Here is a 19,746-nt window from a genome sequence, read left to right on the forward strand (position 1 = left end):
CCGGGTGGCGTTGGAAGAGGATGTGGACGACACAACAACTACGTATTGCACAGTTTGCTGCAGGTTGGAGAGCAAGGCCGGTGAAACATTACTTTTTTTAATTTTATTTGACTACTGGCAAGTAGATTGCGTATATATATATAAAATACATTACTGTATCTAATAAAGTTATCTCTCTGAAATCTTCGTAACTTAGTGAGGATTCATATTTTAAAAGTGTATTTAAATTAAAATTGAAATACCGACCGTAAGATTAACTCATTTAAATTAACGTTTTTTTCAGATGTGTGTTTAAATGCGCGTCTATCTGCATATTGTTCTTGTCAGTGGAGCGTCCACTAACTTCATTGTCCACGGCTCACCTTGCCTTCTCCTCTTTACAAGCTCGTTAGCGCTACCTCATCAGCGGGGTCAACCACCAAAGACACACATTACAGCACAGCCGAAAGATCACATTACACCATTTGAATAAATACAAGGCAATTTGTCACTGTCATGTCAGAGGAACCCCTTTCTCTGTCTGGCTCTCTCACCCCTCTCCTCCTCCGCTCTGGCACCGCAGCAGGAAGCTGTAATGGTGATTGTATTAACCCCTCCTAGAGAGCACCGACCTTCGCTTCTGTTCAGCTGGAGGTAACAGTCCCGGAGCACACACACACACACACACACACACACACACACACACACACACACACACACACACACACACACACACACATATGTTTGAATGCGTACACACTCACACTCACACAATGGATTCAGGCAAAGTTGAAGATTTTGAAATTACCTTTTGGGGGCTTGTACAATTAAAAAAATGAAAGGGATGTGAATTTGAGCATTTGGTAAAGTGGTTAATCCTAACGCTAACCCGCCACGGGCAAAATAACTATTATGGTCTATTTGGCCTCTTGGTCCCAGTATAACCAGTCCACTTCTCTGTCCCAGCATAACCAGTCCACTTCTCTGTCCCAGCATAACCAGTCCACTTCTCTGTCCCAGTATAACCAGTCCACTTCTCTGTCCCAGCATAACCAGTCCACTTCTCTGTCCCAGTATAACCAGTCCACTTCTCTGTCCCAGCATAACGAGTCCACTTCTCTGTCCCAGCATAACCAGTCCACTTCTCTGTCCCAGCATAACCAGTCCACTTCTCTGTCCCAGTATAACCAGTCCACTTCTCTGTCCCAGTATAACTAGTCCACTTCTCTGTCCCAGTATAACCAGTCCACTTCTCTGTCCCAGTATAACCAGTCCACTTCTCTGTCCCAGCATAACCAGTCCACTTCTCTGTCCCAGTATAACCAGTCCACTTCTCTGTCCCAGTATAACCAGTCCACTTCTCTGTCCCAGTACGGTGCGATCCACCAATTTGAGCCTTCTTAGCCAGAACCAGCGTGCCCCCAGTAATGCATTAAATGATGTAATTTATAAATATAGATGCAACATTCTTTCAACCATGCCGAGGTATAATAATTATGAGGCATCCTTTCTTTTTCTTGAAGCTTGAAGAGTAAATTCCTGACTGCCACTTCTGCCAGTTTGATAAAAGGCTGAACCATATCTTTGTCACTGTAACAGATGTGTATTGTCACAGCCTCTCCTCTTTTCATTGAGTTTCTTCAGATTAGACATTTCTCTTTAGGCTTAGACGACAACATGCTAAATGTGTGTCACTGTTCAGAGACAAGTAGCGTCCCTATCACGCCACTCCGTTAACTTCACTGTCAGGACTTTGAGGTCAAAGTGAGCTAAGCTCAAATAAAACAACAGTATGGTAACACCATCTATAGGCCTTCTGCTTTCATAAGACCATTTATGCAAGATGTGGAGTTTCAACATGTCCTTTAACTCCTTCATGGCTTAAAGGGTGTGTATCATCATCCAGACTAGATTGTTGCAACCTACTATACTCCAAAGTCTTCAAATGGTTCAGAGCGCTGCAGCGGGATTCTTAACTAAAACTAGAAAATGAGAACATATCATTGGCTCTCGGTCCATGTCAGATCAGACTCTACGGTCCTCCTTCCTGCCAGTCTGATCCCCTGTAACCTTATACTCCAATCAGGACTCTCCTCTCAGAGTCCAGGGCCCCTGTCGGCCCCAGAGAGAGAGAAGTCACCTGTTGAGGCCTTTACATATAAACTCAAAATCAATCCCTTTCATTTAGTTACTCATTATTTTATTATCCAGCTGGCGATTCGGTCTCAGTCTCAATGTATAAATTAAGCCTCGTAGTCCCACAGACGAGATTATAATGAACTTCAAGCCACTGCTGCTCAATAACCCTCTACGCTGCTGTGTGTCTCTATGTGTGTCTCTCTGTGTGTCTCTCTGTCTATGTGTGTCTCTCGGTCTCTCTGTGTGTGTCTCTGTGTGTGTCTCTATGTGTCTCTCTGTGTGTGTCTCTATGCGTTCCACACGTTGGATCTGGATCTGCGTCCTCGAGAAGATCCAGCCTCCTCTCTTCTCTCTCCTCTTGTCGTGATGTGCTTCAGTTTTGACATCCACCTGGATTCATCTCTTCAAATATGTTGTCGTTATGTATCAGTTTCGTCATATGGATTGTGTTGTAATTTAAATGTGTTGGTCTTTTCCATACACACCACATTGCACATATGTCCAGTTCGAGAGGGAGATTCCTCCTCAGTTGATCTTTCTAAGGTTTCTCCCATTCTTTTTCCAGTTAAAGTTCTTCCTTATCCGCTGCAGTGCAGGGATAGAGGCCGTTGTTGGTGTACAGATTGGAAAGCCGCCATCGGTCTATTTAAATAGAATTATTAAGTTGTCTGCACGCTGAAATTGCAGTCCACAGACAAAATAGGTATGCAGAGAACTTTGACTTTTCCCTAATACGTCATTTATGGTCAAAATAATTATAGTATAATAAATCAAGTTGTAGCGGAAACCCATGCAGAAAATCATCTGGCTTCTCGTTACAAATGTTTTTCATCAAGCTCCTTTGTATAATAAGTAATTGGCTTTAATAATTAGCCAGATAAGGAATACCGTGGGCTTATGTGTGCTGTTTTTGTATGACAGATAAGAGTGCTGTGTAAGTCATGTAGTGATACATGCTTGAACATTTAATCATTATCTGTGCATGACTGTGGAGCGGTTAGTTCACTGCACTACTAATCTGCATCTGAGTATATGCTGTGCAGTGCTGTGCATATATACATTATATACACATACCGAATCTGACTGAATCATAATCAAATCTAAAATAAAACCAGCAGCTCCATTTTATAACACCAACATGTCCCACAACAGTGCCAAAAAGAGTGCTGGTGCTGGTTCCAGGCTTAGTGTATCACACCTGCATGGTTGCACTGTTTTTAGTGTTTTAGAATAAGAATATGATAAAAGAAGATGCACCAATCATCAAGACACATTCCTCGTCTGTGCACACACATGGCAACATGTACGGTGCACCATAACCTGTGACTTCCTGTCCATGTGAATCCTTGCCAAAAATAATCGTCCACATTAACCCTGACACCGTCACACAGAGAGTCCTTTTACAGAGGAATACAAAAATAACGAAGGCCGAATTTTTTTGCTCGGAAAGCAGCACATTCGCTGTTATAACAGAAGTCATATCCTGTTGAATCGGGGTGTCAATCGTACTTTTCCTCCTCGAGGAAAAGCCTTTTAATGGAAGAATTTCTCAGAGATGTGTGTGGGACGGAAGTCATGCGGGGCACCTCCGAATGTACGGGGGTTAGCACAACAGCTCAGACCTCCTGGACTCTTTCATGTGGCTGTTTCAACATCCCTCCATCCTCTCCACCCTCTTCTTTATGACAACCTCATACACACAGGAGAGAGAGAGAGAGAGAGAGAGAGAGAGAGAGAGAGAGAGAGAGAGAGAGAGAGAGAGAGCCCAGGGGCAGAGCTGTGACCTCTCCAGACTTTGACCCTGTGTGGGTGAACAAGTCAACGTCCTCGTGGACCCAGATGTCCTCTCGTCTTTTAAAACCGCACACAGTCTCTCATTTACTTTCTTTTCTCCCCTTCTCTTCCTCGCCCATCAGCTCCTCTGGAGACTCAGTGATAACCAGGGTAGACGGGAGGAGGAAAGGGAGCGGAGGAAAGAGGGATGGAGGGAGGAGAAAAGAGGGGGAGCGGCGTTGAGAGGGAGTTGTGATGTCCCGACTCAGGGATATTTAATCCTCTCTGTGAGGGGCGAGCGTCTCTCTCCCTCTGTTTGGCTTTTGGGAGATCAAAGAGGCAGTTCAGATCCTGGCGAGATCGCTCGCTCTCTCCTCCTGAGTGTACCAGAGACTCACACACACGCGCACACACACACACACACACACACACGCACACACCCACACTGTTAAGTACTAGGGGTGGCTGGTCGGTGGTGGTAATGAGGCAGTGATTGATGGGACTTTATGCTTCTTTACGGCACTCTCTTAAAACCACCAGTATGTGAGTATGCTCAAAGTAAATTGAACAAAACTGCGTGCAGAAGAGAAATGTCTGGTTGATACAGAGAAGAAGACCCACATTTGACTTCTATCAACAACGTCATGAGATTTCCTGTCGGGGTGAACTCTAGCTTCAGTTAAACTATAGTTTAAAAGTGAACTTTGTGCTCCGACATGCTCCCCCTGTGACTCACAGGCCGCAGGACGCGATCAAACAAACAACACCTGGAGCTGCAGTGAGAGCGCTGGTATTTGCGTCCGTCGGCAGCATGCGGACGCACCAAATGTAATCTGGTTTAAGGCCACGGACGTAATGTTGATGTGGATACATTTGAAAAAGCCATTCCTTTGGTCCTGCTCTGCCCCTCCACCCACACGACGTTGATAATTCATCCAGCAGAAACAGATTGTTTTGAAAGTGCTCTCTGGAAAGCATGGAGAGATAACAAATGTAAAAAAAGAGGATGGTCTCGCATTGTGATGTCTCAGGGAAAGTTACGGTTGTCTTATTATCATGCGGTCAAGTTTTAAAAAACCTGACATTCTGGTGCACTGCATTCCTAAGACCCTTTGGCCTGGTGTCTAAGATTGATCTAAGATGTGTTTGATTTTGGCTGGCGACCTTTACTCTCCGTTAGCTCTCATCCTTGTTCTCTTCCCAGTGCTTCTTGCCTGGCAAAATGCCTCCCAAGTGTTAATAAAAGGCATAAAGCTGCTGGACTACAGGCCTGATTGAATGATTGTCAGCATTTTTCCATTAATGTCATTTCAGAAGACGTGCAAAACTAATGACATTCCAGTTGGCCGCAGCTTTACGTTACGTTCAGTGTGAATGCTAGCATGCTAACATGCTAAACTAAGATATTGGACATGGTAAGTATGACACCTGCTAAACATCAGCATGTTAACTTTGTCGCTGTGTGCATGTTAGCATGCTTACGTTCATATTTAGCCATAAATACGGCCTCACAGAGCCAGTGCTAGCTTAAAGCCAATTTATACTTTACGCTTCTGCACCAGAGTGTACGGGGGCTCCGAGTGGAAGTCCCATAAAAAAAGAAAACAGCATACATTCCTATGAAAGTTGGCGCATAAAGCAAAGAAGGTTTTAGTATAAATTTCAGATAAATTTACCTGGATCTTTTCCATTTATCTTCCCATAGAGCATGCGCACTAGCGTTTCCCTTAGCTCCGCCTCCCAGCCCTCGGTCCAGCCTCGTTCTTATTCACAGGAATAGGCAAATAACTCGTCTAGCAGTGCATTTTATGAGTTTTCAGACTAATAGCGGAATCCAGAATTATTTTCCTTCCTCCGCTCATGTGATCGAGCCCCAGGCTGGACCGAGGGCCGCGAGGCGGAGGTAAGGGAGATGCTAATGATAATGATAATGCAGAGGATTGCCGGAAGACATCTGGGTATTTTCATCTGAAATCCATATTCAGAGGTCAAACTTTTTTTTAGCTTCAAGGGCGACTGAGCAACTTTCATAGAAATGAATTAATGGGGCGCCGCCTCCAAAAGTGTAACGAGGCTTTAGTCTTGTTGAAACATGAAGGCGTGGTCCTCTGTGTCTTCCGGTTCCCTGCAATGTAATATTTAGCTCAAATAAAAGAACATTTATTAATTATAGTGGCAATAGTTACACTCTCGTGGAAGGACAACCAAGGTGTGGTTCGGGTTAGGAAACTAAAACAATTCCTTCGTAATCCAATATGGATGAAGCTCCAAACTGATCAAAGCTGATGATCTTTATCTGAAGGTAGGCTGATATGTGGTCTATAACACTGGCTGGTGAATCTTACTGACTCGCCTCAGAATTAAATATGTTAAACGACTCTGTGAACGTGCTCGTCAGAGGAGGAAGGCCTCATTGTCGGATGCAAGGAACGTTTTCTCATCTAATGTCTGAAATGAGTTTCACACCCATTGCAGCCTCGCCATGTGTTTATAATATTACTTAAAAGATATTCTCTGAGTCATGAAGTGAGTACATTTCAGCGCTTTCTGTTTCATCACCCTGGAGGAGTTTGTTAACAGTGGGAGCTATAAACCGTATAGCAGGCGATAACAAAAGTGATGATTCCAATGTTTCCTTTCTATTTGTATTTTAATTTTACACCAATCCCCTGAAACACACACACACACACACACACACACACACACACACACACACACACACACACACACACACACACACAAATGTAAACCCACGGCTCCCCTGCCACTCGGCTTCTGAGGTTTGCAGGTCTCTGATAGGAAGCCTCTGAAATGGAAAAGAGATAAGAGTAAATAAACAAACAAATACAATAAAACCGAATTTGTGCTGGTTCAGTGCGCACAGAGGGAGAGGGGGAGAGGGAAGCGGAGAGGGAAGCGGAGGGAGTGCGCTCCGCCAGGCCCGACGACGAGCCCCACAAAGACGCATTCTCAGTAAAGCAAAGCAAGGTAAACGCATAAGTGAATTCGTGCAACTTCCATTTATTCAGTGAAATCTGTTGAGACTGAGCACTGATACAGAGAAAGAGAAAGACACCATTTGGCTCTCTAACAATGGAGCTATCAGTTTCTCCTCGATAGGATCTCTGTCCATTTCATACAACTGCATTGCTCCAAAAAAAAAAAAGGCATTTGATTTCCATCACAATGCTGTTATACGGCGGTGTCAGCTAATTCTCAACGGCATAACAAGCTTTCTTTCTCTCCATGTCGATACCTTAGCAGGAGGAGCGGCGCTAAACCAAATGTTCTGCACAGACAGTGGGCCCTTTAAAGCGGTGCCACAGGCTTTGATGCGCGCCCACACCAACACGCCACTCCAACAGCCTTTCTTCTCAGATGTTGCTTAATTACACTATCATAGTCTGTTAATTACCTTATCAGTGCCGCATGAATCCCATGGTCAATGTCTGATCGCCATGTATCAAAGTAAAGCAAGTCTCTTTCATCTGGGTTTTTTTTTTTGGGGGGGGGGGGGGGGGGGGGGGGGGGGGGGGTTGATTAGTGGATTCAGTGGCTCCAAACTGTAAAAAGCGACAAATTGCTGCAGTTTGGAAAGGGATTCACGTTTAAGCTATTTCTTGAGATGAATAACTCCATTACTTCAGCGCAGTGGCATATGTATGGACAGCGGAGTTCTACTGAGATCCAGGGGTCTTTTGTAATGCGTCTGTTGATGTTGCCCGATGTATTGCAATAGTCCCTTTTTTTTATAGCCAGCCCATGGAGGATCCTAATACCTAGCGTGCACAAAGCAGCTTGCATTGGGGCCCGTCGTTCTGACCTTAGCGTAGCATCTCTGCTACTGCGTGGGTTGCCAGGTCCTGTTTGTTCGCTCAGTGCAGTCTTTGGCTTTGGTCTCTGTATGAAACCTAGCGACCTCACAGCAACAACAACTACAGATAGATAATTACCTCACTAAACAATACAAACGTATTATTTAAATAATGACATATTGTGCTTATTATCGAACTTTACAGCTGTTATTTTTCATCCAACTTCGCTATCTGCTCTCAGGTTTTATTCTAACCTGGCGGACCCTGCCTTGCTTTCAGATGAGAGATGTGTAATTGTTTTGCATCTTGGAAAGTAAACATGTTTCCCCAAATTGTATAACTCAAACTGTTTACACAGTCACTGACATTCCCTGTTGCGAGGCAGCAAAAAGAGCAGAGCAGTCCTTGTTGGCGAACCAACTCCAAGCAAACACAACATCTGAACCCATGATGTCTTCTCACAAAACCATTATCCTTCTGTGTCGGAGGAGGAATCCCGTGGTGACGGCCAACGCGTCTCAACTGACATCTGTATGTTTACCATGAGTGCGTTTGATGTGTTGCATATGTGTGGATTTTTAAAAATCTCCACACACACATCTCTGGTCGGATGTGGAGACGATAATTAAGAAATAATTGGAGAGGCTAGCTCGAGAGATGTTTCTCAAGCGTGGAAGATGCCTGCCTAAATGTTAATTCCACTCAGAATATGTTAAGGTATGCACAGATGTTAATGTAGACTCCACGTTGGGGCTGTTGTGTTGTGCACCTCAGTGCTTTTCCCAGCGCGCACGTGTTCTCCCCCTCAGCCCTGCCAGCAGCCTACTGGATCTGTCAACTTGGGGAAAATTTCCATTTTGCAGCTAACTCTGCAGCCTTTTGATGGATACGTCTTGCCGACTTTTATCTCTCAGTGCGTCTGCAAACTAATTAATATTTTTTTCCTCGCTCGCGCTCTCTCTCTCTCTCTCTCTCTCTCTCTCTCTCTCACCCCCCTTCAGGCAAATATTTGTTTCCTCAGAAGTGAGCGTGGGCAAACCTTCCTCACAGCTCCATATGCTGCCAGCTGCCAATCAAGTGGGCTGGAACCCTGAAACTAATCGCAACCCCCTCCTCTCTCCTCTGTCTCCTCTTCTTCTCCTTCAGCAGAAATGAAAGAAGTTTTGGGGGGAGAGGAGGAGGGTGTGTGTGTGTGTGTGTGTGTGTGTGTGTGTGTGTGTGTGTGTGTGTGTGTGTGTGTGTGTGTGTGTGTGTGTGTGTGTGTGTGTGTGTAGGGGGATGTTAAAGGAAAATAAAGACATACAGTAGAGAATAAGGAAAGCAGTGGCTGAGACACAAGCCCACAGCAGATCTCCTCTGTTCTGTCTGTCCACACTTCCTGCCTGTCTCCGTGCTAAAAGCTCTTTGTTTTTATTTCACCTCAGATGGATTGTACTGTATCTGCACTGGATTTGGTTTGTTTGCCAGAAAGCTACAAGAGTGATCAGTGCGTGTAAACAGTGATCTGTGTGTGTGTGTGTGTGTGTGTGTGTGTGTGTGTGTGTGTGTGTGTGTGTGTGTGTGTGTGTGTGTGTGTGTCCTACCCAGGTATTAGTGTGTATGTGTGTGTGCCACAAACACTAGGCTGGACAAAAACAGCTTTACACCCCCCCCCCCCCCCCCCTTACAGATCGGCAGCCGGTGAATGAACATAAAAAGATTGATGTTGTGTGCTATATATCAATCGCGCTGCTGTCTTTACTGGAGACAGCTCTGCCACAGCCGCTGACCTCTGAACCCCAACATAAACACACAGACACATAAGCTCTGTGTTGGATAGGGACGTTTTTCTGGGGACATATAGTTCCTGTACGCTGACCCTAACTTAGGGGATGCATGGCTAGTTTTTCATAATGTCTGCACTTTGCCAGGGTCAGCTGGGCCAACTGTCATCGTAAGACTGCATTTCCGAAACCTCTTTTCTGGAAACCCACTTTTTATAGACAGGCCTTATCTATGAACTGTGAGAAGAAATTATTTCAAAGAGATATACATTTGATAAATCACAACTTTGTTTTATGCATGTGTTAATAAAACATGTATGTTAAAGGATTTAACATACATGTTAAAGGCTTTAAAACTTAGACCAAATTAATTAATTAAAGTGGAGTTAATAGGGTCTCTCATTCTTTTAATTTCCTCGTATTGGCTAAATGCGCAATGTTCGAGATTTGAAGCATTTTTGCTAACAACTGTAACAGTGCTATCAACGGTAATAGTGCTAACCATGGTAACAGTGCTATCAACTGTAACAGTGCTAACAACTGTAACAGTGCTAACAACTGTAACAGTGCTAACAACGGTAACAGTGCTAAAAACCGTAACAGTGCTATCAACGGTAACAGTGCTAACAACGTAACAACGTAACAGTGGTAGCAACCTTAACAGTGCTAACAATGCTTACAATGCTCACAACGGTAACAATGTAACAATGCTAATAACGTAACAGTGCTAACAATATAACAGTGCTAACAACCGTAACAGTGCTAACAACAGTAATAGCGCTAACAACCGTAACAGTGCTAACAACCGTAACAGTGCTACAGAGATATGGAGGACATCCCACAACGAACATCTGATAGCAAACCGGTAGCTTGTAAGTTAGCTGGACTGCTTGTCCAAATTGGTTTGTCTTTCAAAAATGTCACCAGAGATCGGCGTGACAACACAACCAACGAGTGAGAGGACTAATGACGCACACTTTACGGCGGTCTCTCTACTCTGTACTGTTTTCTATTATTGTGGTTCTAAACAACCCTTCAAATAGCAGCACTTACTCTCAATGGGTGCCAATAAATCCCAAATTTACAGCAGCACCTTGCCTTCGCTGTGGCCCTCATGGCTCTGCTGCTATCTGAACCTCACCTCAGCAGTATATCGCATGTCCCCCCGCCAAATGTAAAGACAAACTGTTTTCATTTACTTCACCTCCAGTATTTATTTTCTTTAGCCTGCACAACAGTATTTTCTATATATATATATATATTTTTTTTTTACAGTAGTTGCAGAAACAACATCCTGTAAATTAAAATTCAGTTCGAACACGGTGGGTGATACACAGGAATGTTTGCACAAATTAATAAATTACACAACTAATAAGTTGACTATGTTGTATCATGCCTAGTCCAGCCTGCATGTTGTATGGCAACCACTGACACACACACACACACACACACACACACACACACACACACACACACACACACACACACACACACCTCTTACTGTTTCCCTCCTGCTATCATCAGATGTGTGTGTAAGTGATCCTGTCTTTGTGAGGTTAATTGAAGGCAGGAGCTCTGACTGTCTGAGGCATAATCTGTCTGCATGAGCAGTGTGTGTGTCTGTGTGTGTGTCTGTGTGTGTGTGTGTGTGTGTGTGTGTGTGTGTGTGTGTGTGTGTGTGTGTGTGTGTGTGTGTGTGTGTGTGTGTGAAGGGAGGGCTGTCTCTAATAGGAGCACACTAGTTATTTATACAAGAAATAGAAAAAGAAACACACAGAAACTTGTCTTTATCCCTCCACCTGCTCCCTCTCCCCAAGCACCCCCAATACAGATTAGGAGTGTGTGTGCGTGTTTTTTTTTTGAGGGGGGGGGGGGTTGTTCCTGGGGATTTAGAGTGTACAAAAGACACACAAAAAGCAAGAGTGATGCCATAAGGCCGGCTATTCTCTCATATCAGCTCTTATTATCAGTCATTTTTTTGACAGGAGAAAAACCTTTATCTGAGAGAAACTGTGTCCGTCTGGCCGTCTCACACACGCGCACACACACTCACCATGCTTGGGGCTCACACACACAGAGAGAGAGAGAGAGAGAGAGAGAGAGAGAGAGAGAGAGAGAGAGAGAGAGAGAGAGAGAGAGAGCAGGTAATAGGCTCACCAGTAGGGTTAGAGAAAGAAAGGAAAGAGCTCTCACCAAGTGTATCCCTCTCTTTGACTGGATTAGAGCCCACCAGTATTCAGTCCAGGTGCTCCGAAGGACACGAGGGGTGAGGGGTCCACGCCGGGTTAATTTGCCCTACCTAGTGTGAGACCACATCCTGCTGTTTGCCGTCTGACACATCACATACATGGGACCTTTCGCAAACACTGTAAATTAGCAGCGAATAATGGTGCCATGCCTGGAAATACAGATCTGCGCATTATACATCCGCGCGTACATACGACACACACTCATTACCCCTAATCAACCAGACGTATGCTCTTTGGGTTCCTTGGGTCTGTTGGGGTTAATTTGCAAGCCATTTATTACTTTATTATCGTGTCATGTCTTTATTCACGTGACGCTCACTATGCCATATGCATAATATTATAACGCCCGTAATTGCTGACACTTCAAGTGCAAGATTATTCTTTCCTTAAATGAAGTGATAGTGTGTTTCCATTGTTGTGGATGACAGGGGAGGAGACATAAGAGTTAATTAACTATGATTAGGAAGAGCCACAGTCACTGAACAAGCCGGGGTTCTAGCTCAATACTCGGCTCAGTAATTGCTTCCTTTCCTTTCCTTCACGTTCCTTTCCTTTTACACTCACTGCTCATATTTTTCCCCTTCTGTCCCTCCATCTAAAGGAGATGTTCCTGAGGAGGAGAGCTGGAGAGCCCTCTGCTGGCTGATTGTGGGAACTCGGCCACAGCCATGAATTCAAGTGAAGTGGACCAACCGTTAATCAGCTGAGAAGAGAGAGTCTGAAAAAAAGTACAATTTGCATGGATTAACCGCCATCACAAGCACTTGGTCATCAATCCATCCTCCAGATTTGAGGGGTTTCAGCAAAGTTACCCAGAGAAACAGAGTAAAGCATGTGTCTTGGAACGGGTCGGGGGTCGAGGGCCTGGACCGTGACCTTTGTCTCTGACTGGTATCAGGTAATGGCCATGGGGCGGATTATGAGACAATAGACCCCACCGCCTCTCCTACAAAAGAGCAAGACACACATACTTTAAAGTTGTTTAGTGTTTTTTTGCTGCCGTGTTATGTCTCTTTGTAGTCATGGATGTGTTTTTGTTTCATTGTCAGTCTCTTTGTTTGTACTTGTAGTTTGTGTTTCTCTGTAGTCCTTCTGGGTCTCTTTGTTTGGTGTTGTTATGTATCTTTTTGTTCACTTTGTGTCTCTTTGTGGTTGTAATCAATTTGAGTCTCTTCCTTGGTTGGTGCAGAGCCAGCATTGCCTGGGCAGTCTCACACTTTCTTAAACCTTCCATCTCCATTAATTAAAGAGCAATGCACAGCTGCCATGCAGGACCGTCAGCCATGCCGTGGATAAGTTGGTCCCAAACGAGGCGTGTGAGTGAGCAGGAATGTCCGTGACAAGCACACCACTGGCATCGCATGTACCACCACCGGCCTGTTGGTGACTATAGACTTAGCTGCTGCCATTCACTGTCAGTAGTCTTCGTGAAAGCAATTCACACTTCCACCGCCGCATCAAGTGCTTCCAGTGCAACTGTTCCTTTTTACATTGTTTCAGCAACCGACACTGCAACTCCTTTCGGTGCTTAAACTCCAAATGACACTTTTACATCTTTTAAGGGACCATTACAAGTACAAAAAATGCAATTGCTCACCTGAAGTGAACTCATTTATACTTCAATCAGAAGACGAAACCTTTTCCAATTGCTTTTGTTCCGTCTCGTGCTTTTTTGTTGGGGAAAAATATGATCCTAATCTGCCAGAAGATGCTGATAACAAAACAATAAAAACTTGTTTTTCTCTTTTAGCAGTACAGCCATTTAGATAGTTTAACTTTAAGTGCAGGTCAAAGGGACTTTTTGGGGGGTGTTCAAAGAATTGAGCAATATGAAAAGCAGCGATGTGATCTTTCCAGAAACAATGTTTTGGTTTTTAGTAATCCAGATCTCGCTGTGAACAGATAGGGGCACTTCAAAATGTTTTATGCTTAAATACTTCAAATGAAAATTGTTTGCGGCGAGGTCTGTGGATAAGTAAGTGAGGCATTGGATGACATGTTGCTGTTGAGATTATAAACGTAATTTAAATGAACCGCAAACCACATTTCATTTCCCTCCATTGTTCTGCAATGGCGGAGATCTCAGAGACAGATGGAGAGAAAATGATCCCACTCCTTGCTGTTTTTTTCCCTGTATCTTTAAATGTAGACAGATTAATCTCTCAATCAACTTGCACATCTCCAATTATTCAGATTGAGTTACATGTCTTTATTTTGTCTTTCTACTTTCTTTAGAACCAGAGGAGTGTTTTCTTGTGGTTGAAATGCTATTTGATTACCACTGAATTCAAATATTACAATTCCCATCTTAAAAGATGAGCTGTGATGTTATTCTTTTAGAGGTTTATAGGCATTTATTCATCGTTTTGTTTACTGAAATACATACCATGAAACAAACACAAAAGCACAGTATATCATGAAAGCTTCATTGACTGTTCAAAAGTTTCCAAGCAAAGCAAGGCAGCAATCAAGTTTGCAGACAAATGACACAACATATTCTATATATCACATATCTGTCATGTTTATCGTGAACTATCATTGCAGACGTAAGAAAATCACCAACAAACAATCATGTAAAAGACCACAATGTACCAAAACTAGAGGGTATCCTCTGACATCACAGCTAGACTCAGCTGGCCTTTAGCATGGTGGCTATTATATGGTGCTATATTACAGCATTACACTCTGAAGTGCATTGCCTCAACATAGGTTAGATCTATTTCAATAATTAACACGGGTTTGATCACAGTGCATGTGATTGAAAGTGTGTTTTCTATGTGATTTTGATCAGTGAGGCCTTTGATCCAATATTGTAGCAGTTACTCTACAATGACAAGTCTGCACTTCCCATTTGAGGGTGTGGGTCATTTTGTCAATAGATGATCGTACCGATCTCATAAAGTCTGTGGGAACATGTCGGGTGGGACAGAGAAACAGAACGAGGCAGAACAGAGCGAGCATCAGGATTTCAATGAGGCACTGAAATGTGATTGGGGTGAAGGAGGCAGGTGGCTGTACACCAAGCAAAACCCACAAACAGCTGTTCATTTCTCAAAGCCCCCTTGTGCCCCCCTACAAGCACCAATTCTCTGTCTGGCCCCCTGTATGCACCCCTCTCCCTCTCCACCCCCACCCAAAGCCACCGTTTCTGCCTCCAGTCCATCCAGCCATTCTTCCCTCCCACCTCACTCCGCTCCAGCTCGCCTACTTTGATCGTGTGCCAAAACCAGGACAGGGGACACAGCTGGTTCGCTCACACGGCTCTCACCTCGCGCTCTGCGGACTCACAATTTATTGCGTTAACAACAAACAAACAAAAAACATAAATCTCTTGAATGGCAGTTGGATGATATTCCATGTTGTTTAAATAAAAATGAATTGTAAATGAATCACAAATTGCTCTTTAATGCCAGTATCACACAAACGTATTGTGATAATATAATTCTATAGCAATTGGAGATTTCTATGGAAATTAAGCAAATCAGTGTCTCTGACTGCATGCTCCTCCTCGACATCCAACGGGCGGTGCTTTAATATTGATTGTGTCGTTCCAGCCAGTATTTACATGCCACAAATGTGCTGCTGAGATCCCAGTGCGGGACATACAAAAAAAGGTCAGTCCTCTCTCTCTTCCCCTGCAGGCCAGATGGCGAGCTCACTTGCTGGCACGCAGCGCGCGGCCCACCAGCATGAAGACCATCCCAGAGACGAGCTCCAGAGGCACGCCGGCCGCCGCCACCATGAACGACAGGCCGTAGAGCACGGACACCTGCACGCGGGGACACGCCTCTCCTCGCTCCTGCAGGACGTAGCGCTCCACGTCCATCACCTCCATCCACAGCACGAAGAGCAGCAGCGTGAACAGGAACAGGCAGGCTGGGGGAGGGAGGGAGATATGAGGAGTGACAGGGAGACACAGATAGAGCCTATCACTGCTGCTGAGTAACACCAGAGGAACGCAGACTCATCTCCTCCTGCAGTGTTTAAAGCTGTCGTTGTGAGAGCGGCACCACTGCAGAGTGACATCTGCTGCTCCGTGTGTGTCGGGGTCGTCATGTGACAGGCATGGACAGCTGACAGCAGCACCGGCTGACACCATGTGTTTGTGTCTGTGCATTCAGCTCCTCCCCAGAGAGACTATTCCCCACTGCAGATGAATACCACCGTTATAAACACCACACATGTACACACACACTATATATATTTTACCAGCAGCGATGAGGAAAGCGCCGCCCAGCGTGTGCAGCTTGTGGCTGATGAAGGGGACGCCGCAGACCAGGAGGAAGCCTCCGGTTAGAGCGGCGACCAGGCCGAGGACGATCAGCACGGTCCAGAAACCCCGAAACACTGCAGGCCAAACAAACAGTTACACTTCTATATCGCATTGTTTGACATATTGAGAAACAGAATTAAGAGTTCAGATTGGTAGCCTCCCTCTCATGTGTGTCCAGTAAATACCACAGGAGATGCATAGAGCATACAGACTGGAAGCATTGGGAACCAGCTAGCAAAGCAACAATGTGTGGTTTGCCTGGAGACATGCTGGACTTCTTTCAAATCAAACAAACATGATGTAACGTATTAATTGGTGAGATTTGGAGATGCTGGGATGGGTTTTGTCTCATGTGGACAGAGAATGGCTAAGTGTGTATCTGTGCTGGTTAAGGTCTTATTGTATTACATTATAACTCTTGAAAAGAAAGTGAATACTGTAAGTGTTCTCCCCAAGATCTCAAACTATTCCTTCAAAAACACACGCAGTATTTTCTTTGAATAATTAATGACCTCTAATACATAAATACATTCTTAATTATTTCTCCACCAGATTCTTATTTTTGGCAGCGTGGAGACTTTGATTCGGGAATGTGCGTGTGTGTGTGTGTGTGTGTGTGGGGGGGGGGATATCATTGGGAGACTTTGACCCCTGACCTCAGTATTTCTAAAATGATATGGCCTTGATTTGTATGGATAAGAAATAAGAAATATGAACACCATCTTATTCCCCAGTCCTTTAAATGCTCTTTGAAGCCACGACTAAACCGCTTCTCACTGTTGCTGTGTTTGAACGTTTACTCTCATTCTGATCCTCACTCTAAACAGCCAAATGTAAAATTGTGTTTGTGTGCGACGAAGTGACTAAAACAAAAACACATGTGTGCCTGTGTGAAAGTAAACATTTGGAGTTAAGCCAACACCTGAGAAGCTTCAACTCTGTGGCACTACGAGAGGAATAAAACACATTTTTCTAAAAGATATGACATATTGGATATGGTTGGTGTTTTATGAACTGTAAGTTAGTCCAAAATCTGTAATCAACTTGATCTGGTGTATTGAAGCGCCTCTCTTTCCTCTAGCTGTACAGTGTGTTTCCTTTAGTTCCCTGATGGTAAAGGCGTGAGAGAGGCTATACCTGCTGTAGCATCATAACTCGGATGAGGCACCGGTCCAAGCGCCACAGGCAGAGGGAAGAGGTAACCATGGATGCACACCTTGGATTCTGGTTGGTTTGCTATGAAAAAGAAAAGAAGAGAAAAGTATTTTAGGTCTGAGAAGAGAATTTTAGAGAAAAGACCGAAAACACCCCACAAACTGAATTAAACGCCGACACATTCTTCGTGCTCTCCTCCTGAATATATTTTATGTCAAACATCCAAATTATGTTTGTCTTTCCTGCACTTGTTAGCACGCCAAGCAGCCCACACTGCTAAGTATGAGACATGCAACCGCATTGGACGAACACCAAGAAAAACCCTTTGCGCCTGAGAAGGCCTACGTACTGAAGAGAGTGGCCAGCGTTGCGTGCGCTGTGGGCTCCACCTGAAACCCACAGCGCCAGAAGAAGCCCTCGTGGAGCAGAGTGAGAGACGGAGGAGGAGGAGCAGTGAGCGTCTCCACCAGCTGGATCTGAGAGAGAGAGAGAGAGAGAGAGAGAGAGAGAGAGAGAGACAGACATCAGCACACACAGAGAGCGATGGACACTCAGACGTCTGAAGATGGATGAACCTTGACGTCTGTCAGCTTTGCCGACGCCGCTCCGTGTGACTCGGTGCTTCAGCGGCGCCTCGGCCTCAAACGTGGTTCTGATTACGGCCTGCTGGTCCGTGAGCAGGGGGGAAGTCATGAAACACGCATGAGCGATGCTCTCCATTTGCTTGTCAGAAACATGATTGATGGCGCCGCATAACACATCGGCAATTTTAATCATCCTCTTCTATTGAAAATAAAAAGGCTTGTTGTGCTGTGGCGTTGGGAGAGGAGTTCACCGGGGGATCAGCTTGTGTAAATATATCCCTCACTTTGCATTTGGTGAACTCTCTCACAAATGTGGCGTGGAAGAATGCGCTGGGAAAATAAAGGGGCACTCCACCGAGTTTACGCGCGAGGATCAGCTGACCTGGGCTGTACTACTACTGCCTGTGAGTAACTCGGATGATGTCATCAAACTAAGGACAATCCCATCAGCCTCAGCTGTACTTTGTGAGTTGTGCTAATTGGCAAACTAAAGCTAAAAACACTACATGAATACCTTCTTAACCTCAGCCTTTTCCTTGTGAGAATGTGAAAATGCCAATATAGCGCTTCACTAAAAGCCAAGTAAAGCATTATGGAGCAGTTCATCTGTAAATGTCTGCGTTACAAAATTATGCTTGATTAAGTGTTTCCCGGACATAAATAAAAAGTTGCTATTGGATGCATTATGGGAAGTGTAGGCTCCAGTGTTTTGGGAGCTGGACTCATATTAAAAGTCACTGAAGTCAAACTAAAAGTTACTGGTTTGATCTCTGCTGCATTGATTTGGTCCTTTCTCTTACACATCTTTTTCTCTTAGAATTCTCTAACTTTGTTTTTTAAATTATTTTGGTACCTCTTTAAATATCCTGCAGTGACAGCGCGTCTGAACAGATTCCACATTGGTCTTTTTGTGGTTCTCACATGTGATGTTGTGACTATTATTATATGCATTTGTTGAGTTGGACGTCACTGACCGATTCTGACGGCAGTCAGGTTTGCATTCCCTGCATGTTTAATAATAATAACAATGTGGGGAAATTCTTCTCTGCATTTGACCCATCCTTGATTAAGGGGCTGCTCTGTGAAGGAACTAGTGTGTCTTGCTCAAGGAAACTTTGACATGTGAACTATGAGGAGAACAGGGATCGAACCAGCCACCTCGTTGTTACGGGACAAACACTCATCCCCCTGAGCTACAGCCGGTGTGAGTGACTGTTCAATATGTCCACAGGTGCATCTCTCCTACCTCAGTCCCGTTGGCATCTTTTGTCAGCGTTGTCTGTGTCGGCCATGTATACGGTCCACAGTTGTCACTGGCCACCAGCCAGTAGTCCGTACTAAAGGCGATGAAGAAACACAGAGTCCCTACTAACCCAAATATCGCCCCAGACAAGGTCGCTGCTCCCACCCTCATAGCTCCGGCCTAAAACCGCCTTCACTGTGCTCGTTCCCCTCGGCTTTCAGTCTGCTTCAGGTCAGTCAGTCCTCGGCTCCTCGCTGGTGTCGGCTCTGCCACCCTCTGCCCGGCCCCAGACCTAAAGAAAAACAGTCGGGGTCTCCCAGCCACTCCCTGGCATGTTGGGAGCGGCGGGGGAAAGAAGCTCCAGTAACCGAGGGAGGTCAGGCGGGGGGGAGAGGAGTTATTTTAGGAAGCAGTAAGCCTGTCCTCGTCAAATTACCGGTGGGTGTGCTGTGCGTTTATGAAGGATGCGAAGTGAGGCCGGATTGGTTTGTGGCTGTGCTTGTAATGTGGACGGCGAGTATCCGCATTTGTGACTGCGAGGTGTTTCTGAGGTGGGTGTTTCACTTTGAGCGCCACTTTGAAAATGAATTAGACCAGAAATGCAAATGACCCTCCAGCAAAGGTGTTCATGAGGCGAACCACGGAGCTGGCAAACACTCCAAATTATGAAACCACAAGGTGAATTATTTCATACATTTACACATTTTAATTGGAAGATATCCATGAAATTGCAGAAACCTTTTAACAGCCCAGTCTGGAAACCCACAACTCTG

The 19,746-nt window shown here is 44.8% G+C and overlaps 1 protein-coding gene across 1 annotated transcript; it reads right to left on the bottom strand.

Moving 5' to 3' along the window:
- Positions 1 to 14,905: 14,905 nt before the first annotated feature.
- LOC306745569 (transmembrane protein 182-like) lies at positions 14,906 to 19,233 on the bottom strand. The gene is made up of 5 exons (XM_079228380.1): positions 18,977 to 19,233; positions 17,496 to 17,622; positions 17,129 to 17,227; positions 15,928 to 16,065; positions 14,906 to 15,594 (listed from the first exon to the last, which is right to left on the bottom strand). Exons 1-5 carry the CDS (start codon positions 19,142 to 19,144, stop codon positions 15,374 to 15,376), a joined length of 753 nt encoding a protein of 250 aa, XP_079084506.1. The 5' UTR covers positions 19,145 to 19,233; the 3' UTR covers positions 14,906 to 15,373.
- Between the last annotated feature and the right edge of the window lie 513 nt (positions 19,234 to 19,746).

Source organism: Taurulus bubalis (genome assembly GCF_910589615.1).
Source record: "Taurulus bubalis genome assembly, chromosome: 13".
NCBI classification, from domain to species: domain Eukaryota; kingdom Metazoa; phylum Chordata; class Actinopteri; order Perciformes; family Cottidae; genus Taurulus; species Taurulus bubalis.

Coding starts and splice junctions, on each gene's coding strand:
- LOC306745569 (XM_079228380.1), bottom strand. CDS start 19,144: ATGAGGGTGGGAGCAGCGACCTTGTCTGGGGCGATATTTGGGTTAGTA. Junction 17,623..18,976: donor AAGATGCCAACGGGACTGAG/GTAGGAGAGATG, acceptor TCTCTCTCTCAG/ATCCAGCTGGTGGAGACGCT. Junction 17,228..17,495: donor AACGCTGGCCACTCTCTTCA/GTACGTAGGCCT, acceptor TCTTTTTCATAG/CAAACCAACCAGAATCCAAG.